The sequence below is a fragment of the Siphateles boraxobius genome, unplaced genomic scaffold (genome assembly GCF_051911475.1).
Source record: "Siphateles boraxobius isolate OS27281-9 unplaced genomic scaffold, OSU_SipBor_1 5, whole genome shotgun sequence".
In the NCBI taxonomy this organism is placed as follows: Eukaryota; Metazoa; Chordata; class Actinopteri; order Cypriniformes; family Leuciscidae; genus Siphateles; species Siphateles boraxobius.
In genome coordinates, this window is record NW_027509141.1 from 24,726,227 (window position 1) to 24,735,954 (window position 9,728).

Sequence of the window (9,728 nt, forward strand, 5' to 3'; positions counted from 1 at the left end):
GGTTTACAAAATGGCAGAGTGGGCCAATGTAGTGTATGCTGCCAGACGACGAGGGGACGACACAACAAGGGAGTCTATTTTCGTTTATACCAACAGCAATAACACAAGGGGTATTTTGTCTTCAGGAACACAGCTGAATGTCCTTCACTTTATGAATGAGAAGAAGAGGAAAATTGTATAATAATATCTCATCTGTTCTCAGATCCCTTTGAGGGACCCAACTACCACATTGCCCCTCGATGGGTGTACAACCTAGCAACAGCTTGGATGTTTTTCGTGGTGGTTGCCTCAATCTTCACCAATGGCCTGGTGCTGGTGGCCACGGCCAAATTCAAGAAGCTCCGTCACCCTCTCAACTGGATTTTGGTCAACCTCGCAATAGCTGATCTAGCAGAGACTCTGTTGGCCAGCACCATCAGTGTGATCAACCAGGTTTTCGGCTATTTTATCCTCGGACATCCCATGTGTGTCTTTGAGGGCTACACTGTGTCTGTATGTGGTAAGTTACTGCCCAGGAAGCAAATAAATAGGAAAATTATTTGGACCAAAACTTTGTGAGTTTTTTAATGATATCTAACAATCAACAGGTATCGCTGGTCTGTGGTCTTTGACTGTCATCTCTTGGGAGAGATGGGTGGTCGTCTGCAAACCATTTGGAAATGTCAAGTTTGATGGTAAATGGGCATCTGGTGGCATCATCTTCGCCTGGGTTTGGGCAGCTGTCTGGTGTGCACCTCCCATCTTTGGCTGGAGCAGGTAAGGAATGAAATATCGTAGTTTTCAATTGTAAATTATTTGATTCCGTCATAAACAAAATCTTCCCTGCTCTGAAGATATTGGCCTCACGGTCTGAAGACCTCCTGTGGCCCTGATGTATTTGGAGGAAACGAGGACCCCGGTGTCCAGTCCTACATGATTGTCCTAGTGGTCACCTGTTGTATCTTCCCTCTTTCCATCATCATTCTCTGCTACATTGCCGTGTACTTGGCTATTCATGCTGTAAGCTAATCTTTTATGAAATCTTTAGAGGGAAATTTTTCACTTTTTTTGCTATGGAGAACTGAGCATGTTTTCGATCGTCTCTGGCAGGTCGCCCAGCAACAGAAGGATTCTGAGTCCACACAGAAAGCTGAGAAGGAAGTATCCAGAATGGTGGTTGTCATGATCATTGCTTTCTGCCTTTGCTGGGGTCCTTACGCTTCCTTCGCCTGTTTTGCAGCTGCAAACCCAGGCTATTCCTTCCATCCACTGGCAGCAGCTATGCCTGCCTACTTTGCCAAGAGCGCCACCATCTACAACCCCATAATTTACGTCTTCATGAACCGACAGGTAATATTGCATTGTATTGGCATACTCAAATGTGTAGGTGGCTTATTCTTTAGTTACTTTAAACCACTTTTGGTAGGCCAACAATTAGAAACTGTCTTTGCTTTTGCAGTTCCGCGTATGCATCATGCAGCTCTTTGGAAAGAAAGTTGATGACGGATCTGAAGTGTCCACATCGAAAACAGAAGTGTCTTCTGTGGCTCCAGCTTAAACCTCATGTCATTTATAGCTCTTACCGAACAAGAGAAAATGGGTTTCTGAGAACTGGACTTATAATTGAAATAGTCTTGACTGTACATGTTGCTAAAAGTCTTCTGAAAGAAACTTTTACTGTCCTGGGAAATCGTGAGCTTAGAATTATACAGTTCTATCTCCGTTTAGGGTAGTTCTGAGATATTGAGCATGCTGTTTTGTGAGATGGAACCTTTTTATTTTATTAATAACTACTAATAAAATATTTTTTTTTACAAAAATAACACCACACAGGCATTAATAAACACCTAATGGATAAGATTATGTCAAAAACTCAATTTCGACCAAAAGTGGAGATAGAACCATATAATTCTAAGCTCACGAAATGTTGAATTCAAATTGAACATCATTTAGCAAGACTTAAAAGGATTTATTTGCAAAGCAATGATGTTTGAATGTCACTCAAATCTTTCATAATCTTTCAATTTCTCAATATGCTGAAAGATGTAATATATATATTCAAAAACAGGTCCTATGAATAATGTCAGTATTGTTGTTGTCACAGAGCTATGTTTTGTAGATGGATTTGCAAATGTAAAAAAAGATGAAAAAACACATTTTTATGTTATATTGTTTCATTGTTTTCTGAAGAAAATAAATCATGCAGCAAAATGAAACATTGGAATGTTTGCTTTCAATTATCGACACTGTTCACAAATTGTAAATAGAGGTCAGTCAATTGTTTATTTCCCCATTTTAGAATCTTGATTATTTCAGCCCTCTGTTAAAATGCACCACTGAAAACCATTATAAAGTTGATGGGCAGATAAGAAGAACAAGACAAGATTAGATAACTTTCTAAAAAAAACCTGCAAATTTATGTTTTCAGAAGATTCATAGCATTGGAAATCCAATAGAATTTCCGAAAATGTGTCTTGCAAGGGTTTTATAAAGGATATAGCACATTAATTAAGCCTGCCAGGTAACATCTTGTAATCTCATATAAGCTCTATTCCACATCAAGCGGATAGAAGATTTCACAGCCTTGCCAGTAATGTCAAGACTTTTGCTAGGAAGCTTATATGACGGAACTCATTAGGTTAAAACACTGTTGAGTGTATTTGTGTATATGAGGGCATTCGTGTGAGTGTAGGGGTTGCGTGACTGTGTTGTGGATTCGGCATTGCATGTTTTTGTTTGAGCTGGACTTTATTCAGGGTAAGGTAATTGTGAGGACATGCTGTCATATTTATGTGCACAATAATTTGAAACAGTTACTGGTTAAGGTGAGAAAAATTTCTAAACAAATTAAAAATAATGCACCATTTTAATAGAAAAGCTTATGCTCATTTTAAAGAATAAAACAAATAAAAAAAATCAATCAAACAAACTATTTAGATTCTTTGTTTTTAGTGATTGGCCATAAGGTATACCTGAAACCCTTTTGTAAAGCTTTGTATTATTATTAAATCACCTCTCTTCTATAGCATTTTATATGACATTTTATTCTATGTGCATATTACTGATGTGTATTCTAATCATATTTGGTGACTAACTTCTTCCACAGTATTATTTTATTGGTTTTTGCATGGTTTATTTTACTTAAGTGTTTGTTTTTGTGGATTTAGCAATCTACATATGGCTAGGCTAATTATGTCTTACACATGTTTGACGAGTCTGTATGGGGGAGGGGGTTGACAAACACCAACATGTATATTGGTAAAAATGGAATGTACTGTTTTGTCAGTTTGAAGGAAAAACAATAAAAAGTGTGAATCATAAAAATACTGATGTCTATTCTATTCTATTCTATTCTATTCTATTCTATTCTATTCTATTACAAATCTACCTGAGTAGACCTCAGGAGTTTTGGACATCAAATTATATCCATACCAGGACAATACAATTTTTCAATGCTTTCTCAACATTCTCATTGTCTATGAATGAAATTCAAAGCTTTTTTGCACATGGCAGTAAATAACAGTTAAACGTTTCGCTTTGATGACGTATTTCTAAAGTCATGTCTCACTACTAAGTTTGCGGCAGTAGCTACAGGACGCTGCGGGTTCTCACTTAGACTTTTATTTTGAAAGACCAGAGTTTGTCGCTGTATTCACTTGCGCTTTAAACCATTCACACGTGGAGTTATGTCTAAAGCAAGTGAGTATATATGTACATTTGAGTCTTTTATCAGTTATAGAGCATTAAAAAGTGCTGACATAATGGCCATTTTATTGAATTACTTTAATCATGTTACAGAGCAAAAAAGAGCGAAACGGCTGGGGTTTGGCGGTAAAAAGGTGGGTAATCTAGCCTACATGCTAACTACTGTCAAATCAATGTTCCGTTTAGTATTGGTGAAGTTAAGATGACATGCTTACTGTATGTCTACGTGTACCGGAACAAGAAATACTACCAGTCAAATGTTTGGACACTCCTATTCATTTACTGTTATTATTTACACATTTTAAATAATCAACACTATGAAACAACACTAATGGAATTGTGGGAATTATGTTGTTTATCAGAAAGATAAACAAATCAAAACTAGCTTATAGTTGAGCTTCAAAGTGCCACTCTTTCCCTAGATTACAGCTATGCACATCTTGGACCAACTTTATGTGGAATTTAAGATGAGAAATATAATTTCAGTGACCCAGCTTTTGACTGGCAGTGTATGTGTTGACTGTCTTCTTTAAAGTCCAAGGATGGGCAGCAGTCTCAAGGAGGGAAGAAAGATCCTGGCGTACCCAATATGCGCAGCTTCAAAGAACACAGTCAGAGACAAGCTGAACTCCGAAAACAGAGGGTGAGGAAGCGATCTGTACAACCTTTTCTAAATATGTTGCACATTTTCAGATCTGAGTAGCATATAATTTTACCTCTATTTATATTACTAAATGTTGATGTATATCACAACAAATGCTAATGTGCAGTTTGTGGCAACTGTTTTCTAGTTGGAGGAGCAACAGGAGAGGCAGAGGTTGTCAAGAGATAAAGAGATGATGAAAAGGAGAAGTCTGGACAGTTTCCAGAAAGACATCCAGTTACGACAAAGAGAGTTTGAACAGAGGGTTGGTGTCTATGACATTTTACTATTGAAGTCAATGTATTAGCCTTTGACTTGAATAGATTTGAATACATTCATTGTTTTAAAACATACTACCATGGAAACGTTTTTTTTTTAAATATATATATATATATTTTTTTACAAAAAATGTAATGTTTGCAAACTGCATTATAATTTAACCTAGGGCTGCATGATTAATAGCAATCAGCATGAAATTTCGCTTAATACAATTTGGCTCATTGTCAAAATCAATCAAAGCGTTTCAATCTTCTGTTTATTCAGCTACAGTAATAGTATGATGCCCATAGGGATTTCCTGGAATGATGTGCGTTATCGTACTTTTGCGGCAGGGCATATTTGGTGTGTCTGCGTGAGACGCCCTCTGGCTTTCACATGGAGCAGCATTTACTACTGATCACAGAGCCGTACTTCACTGACAAGCTGCACATAAAATAATCACAGCCTTTGCCAAATCGCGTGCGGTTTCATTTTGATTAATCGTGCAGCCCTAATTTATCCATGTCACTATATTGTTCAACCACTGTAACTCATCTATAAACTATCTTTTTTGCAATTGCAAATCATTGTAGATCTGCACCTTTGTCTTAATAATTCTTTATTGTTAATGTAATTAATGCAGGAAAATCAATTGCAAAACCTGGAGAAGCATGTAAACTTTGAAACTGAGAACTCAAGAAAGGCTTACTGCAGAGAATTTAAAAAGGTACTATTTCCTGTACTGGCAAGTTTTGATAACTCATTATACTTCCCCTTAAAGATATACCTCTATTGGCCATTTCTTAATGACAATTTACTTATTTCGTCTCTTTTTGTATTAGGTAATAGAGGCAGCAGATGTTATTTTAGAGGTTATGGATGCCAGAGATCCCTTAGGATGCCGCTGTCCACAGGTTGAACAGGCTGTTGTTCAAAGTGGAACCAACAAAAAAATTGTACTTGTTCTAAATAAAATTGGTAAGAGAGAATTTTTGCATGTCCAATTGAAAACTTCATTCTGCAACAGACAAAAAAATGTTTTTTTCTCGACTTTGTCCACCTCAAGATTTGGTGTCCAAGGATATTGTGGAAAAATGGATCAAGTATCTTCGCAATGAGTTTCCTACTGTGGCTTTCAAATCCTCCACTCAGCAGCAGAACAAAAATTTGGTGAGAGCTACAATTCATAGTTTTCAATCACATGACTGGCGTAGAAACCAGGAGGGCAAAACATCCATAGAACTGAAGCACAGGCCTGTCAAAATTTCCATCTGTTTCAAGCCAGGAATATTTAGATCACCTCCCAAAAGAAAGAAACAAAAATGTGTGAACAAAATTGTGGGAAAAAAAAACAAGTTTTGGCCACCTGTGATCCGTAAACAACACCTGCTTCAGTGTTTCAATCACAAAAAATAGAGACATTCTAAAACCCTTAATGTGGAAAAAAAATCAGTGCTATTAAATTATCAAATTCAGTTTACACCTTATTGGTGATGCATTCTATATACAGATGAGCAGATGAGTGTGGAATATGAACACAATGTGCTAAATGGTTAAGCATTGTTTTTTTTGGTGAGTTTTTAAATAATGTTTTTCTATGGAAAAATGCTTAAGTAACTGCATGTTGTGTTTAAGGTCTTTGTTCATCTGCTTGCTTGTGCAAAGTATTTATCATTAATAAGGTGTATATTGAATTTGGTTTTTTAATATCACTGTACTTCCTGGAACAATCCTGGTAAAAATGACTGGCAAGCATGGAGGAAAGTCTTGTTTTGCTCTCCAGGTGGGCGGTCCTTTAAAGGTGTGACATCATGCGCAAACTATGAATGGAGATGTATTTTATTATCAGACTCAGCTAATATTTTTTTTTTTTTACCTATTTATTATATAGTGTTACAGTAACGTTTTTCTATTGTCTGACTTCTATAGAAACGCAGTCGTGTGCCTGTGACCCAGGCTACTCAAGAGCTGCTCGAAAGCAGTGCATGTGTCGGGGCGGATTGTTTAATGAAACTATTAGGAAACTATTGCCGGAACCAAGATATAAAAACGGCCATAACTGTAGGAGTGGTTGGTAAGTTGTTTTTTGCAACATGATATGTACAAAAAAAAAATTCTGTCGTAAATGTCTAGAAAAGTCTATAAAAGTTAACGAAATGTTTCAGGTTTTCCGAATGTGGGGAAAAGCAGTTTAATTAACAGCTTGAAGCGTGCTCGTGCATGTAATGTTGGAGCTACACCTGGAGTTACCAAGTATGCTAAAAAGTTTTTTGTCAGTATTTTTTTTGTGTAAATTTAAAGCCAATTTTTCTATCCTTCTAAGCTGCCTTTCCCTCGAATCAATGTGTTTTTTAGATGTTTGCAGGAGGTCCATCTAGACAAACATATCAAACTTTTAGATTGCCCTGGTATTGTAATGGCAACCTCAACCAGTGATGCTGCCATGATCCTTCGGAACTGTGTGAAGATTGAGCAGCTGGTGGACCCAATTCCACCTGTTGAAGCCATATTGAGGCGCTGCAGTAAAATACAGGTTTGCAACTTGTATTTCAAGAACTTCGGTTTAATTTAATGTGGAATCACAGTGTTGCATATGATTGAGAGCCAGTTGGTTTTAATCTTTCTTATGTAGATTATGGATCATTATGGAATTCCAGACTTCCAGACAGTACATGAGTTTCTGGCCTTACTTGCCCGACGTCAAGGCAAGCTGAGGAAAGGAGGGCTTCCTGACTCCGACAAAGCTGCCAAGAGTGTTCTTATGGATTGGACAGGGTGAGGTTATAATCCCGGTGAATTTAACGTCAGTTACGTTTTGACCTTTTAAGAATTGTGTACCCAAAAATAAAAATTCTGTCATTTACTCACCTTGTTCACCTGTCTTCTGTGGAAGAAATAAATTATATTTTGAAGAATGTTTAAATTGTTTGCAAATACAATGAAAGTGAATGGGTTCCAAAATTTGCTTTCATTTTATGGTAAAAAAAAAAACCCAGAGACATGTTTCAAAATATCCTCTTTTGTGTTTCACAGAAAAAAGTCCCTTTAAGGTTCAACTTAATGTAAATAAAAAAATGTGATATCAAGTGAACACAATTTTGAAAACTTTCATCATTTACTCACACTCATGTCGTGTTAAACCCAAAGTACTTTGGGTACATTATGTCTTAATGTCCACTTTTGACTTATGACTTAATGTCCACATTTGAAACACAAATAAAGATGGTTTTAATATTCTCTCATAATTTTTGTCCATCCATTAAAAGTCGACTCAACTGGGGTTTTTTTATGCATTTTGGCGGACTGAAAACGCAAGTTTTAAAAAAAATCGGGTTTCAAAGTCCAAGTTTTTGAAAACGATGTTACTATCACCTCCATGTAAACAACAAAACACAAATTTGTGAAAACTGTGACATCATGCTCATGCGTATTACGTGTTTAGTCTATTGGCGTGCAATGTTAATTTACAAGTGACATTACCGACTACTGGCCTTGGATGCATAACACAGCGTTTTTAGTCGTTTTCGTTTTCGCTGATCCTTATGAACTGGGATAGTTTTGATAACATCAAAAAGTAAAACAAAGGATAAACTTTTCCATTTTAAGTACATCATTGTTGCGTAAACACCCCAAAAATTACCTCAAATTTTTTCTAGCACAGCTGTTACTTGTTGGTCAAAAACAGTTGTCTGTAGTGTAAAGTACATTTAGAAGTCTTTCTCTGTCTTGTACAGGGGTCGTATCAGCTACTTCACACATCCTCCTGAGACTCACACGCTGCCCACACATGTCAGTGCTGAGATTGTAGCTGAGATGGGCAAAGCATTTGACTGGGATGAACTGGAGAAGGGAAATCTGGAGGCAATGGCTGGTAACTTTGGCTATACTATCAATGAAATAGACAACATATTTTATATAAGTTTTATAACCACACATAACCTATACACACACTTGCCATTTATATATTTTTTTTTACAATTTAGAGTGTGGCACATCTGATGCACAGACGGGGTTCTGTATGGCTACATCTGGATTGACAGAAGGTGGTCAAGGAGAAGATCTAGCAGAACTGCAAATGGACAAACCATCAGAGGACCCTGAACTTCAAGACATGGTTGAATCAATGGATGCAGATGAGGACCCAGAGGTACATCCATTACATGGTTCAGTTCCTAATTCAAGATAATTTTACATCCACCTATATTAATCATTCAGTGCAGAAAGGTTAGTTTGGTGGCGATTTGTTATGGTGTGTTTGAAGGCTCATTTTTGACTTTCAATTATAATTCTTCAATTAAGTTTGGACCGATGACTGTTGAGCTCAAGGTTCCCAAGACAAAAAGCAGTGGTGCAATTGAAGCTGTAGGCCCAAAGCCAGTGGACCTAAAAGACATTCTGGATGTTGACCCACTCCTGCAAGGTCAGGCCCTCCTGGCTGCCAACAAAAAAAGAAAGAAGCAGCAAAAGAGAGCTGGTGAGACCCTCTTTGTTTGGAATAAATTCATCCATGAGTGATCCCCGTGCATACATGTATAACAAGCTGAGCACACTGCTTTTAAACTATGTATTATAACATTACTTCTCTTTTTATTTTTCTTCTTTCATAGATAAACTCGGCACCAAACTTTCAGATTCTCTTACCTCAGCTTTAAATTTCTCCTTCTCTGACAGCTGATGTGATGAGCATTTAACCAAGATGCTCTGGGAGTTCATTCTACTTTCTCCTTAGAAATACTAACATACTTGTATATTTAAATGATCTACAATTAAAAATATGCAAATAAATCATATTTTCTCTGACTGAGAAGAATGACTCAACTAGGCCTCTACGACTATTATTGACCTCCTTTCTACCCATCAATCAGAAAATCACACATATTTTAGTTACACTCTGACAACTTTCTCAAAGTCCTGGTACCAGTTTGTTCACTTTTAGAAGTACTAGTCAAACCAGATTGTGAAGGAAGAGCAGCCTATCACTGTAAAAGTGAGTAGGTATTTCAACTTTTTTCTGGGGGGGGGGGGGGTTATTTATTAATTATATAATATAATAGTTTTTATTAATATGTTGGATGATCTTTTATTTTGTATTAAGTCATTTTTATGTTTTTGTCATTTTTATTAGTTTTGTTTGGTCTATACA

At 36.7% G+C, this 9,728-nt stretch overlaps 2 protein-coding genes across 2 annotated transcripts; both read left to right on the plus strand.

Annotated features, from left to right (window-relative positions):
- LOC143711663 (red-sensitive opsin-2) lies at positions 1 to 1,585 on the plus strand. Its single transcript, XM_077203496.1, has 6 exons — positions 1 to 110; positions 203 to 499; positions 588 to 756; positions 834 to 999; positions 1,090 to 1,329; positions 1,439 to 1,585. Exons 1-6 carry the CDS (start codon positions 11 to 13, stop codon positions 1,535 to 1,537), a joined length of 1,071 nt encoding a protein of 356 aa, XP_077059611.1. The 5' UTR covers positions 1 to 10; the 3' UTR covers positions 1,538 to 1,585.
- Positions 1,586 to 3,567: 1,982 nt separating this feature from the next.
- On the plus strand, positions 3,568 to 9,403 carry gnl3l (G protein nucleolar 3 like). The gene is made up of 15 exons (XM_077203495.1): positions 3,568 to 3,678; positions 3,778 to 3,818; positions 4,220 to 4,327; positions 4,476 to 4,592; positions 5,229 to 5,312; positions 5,428 to 5,563; positions 5,652 to 5,755; positions 6,515 to 6,659; positions 6,751 to 6,838; positions 6,941 to 7,118; positions 7,218 to 7,360; positions 8,320 to 8,456; positions 8,569 to 8,732; positions 8,885 to 9,059; positions 9,193 to 9,403. Exons 1-15 carry the CDS (start codon positions 3,666 to 3,668, stop codon positions 9,258 to 9,260), a joined length of 1,701 nt encoding a protein of 566 aa, XP_077059610.1. The 5' UTR covers positions 3,568 to 3,665; the 3' UTR covers positions 9,261 to 9,403.
- The last annotated feature ends 325 nt before the right edge of the window (positions 9,404 to 9,728 follow it).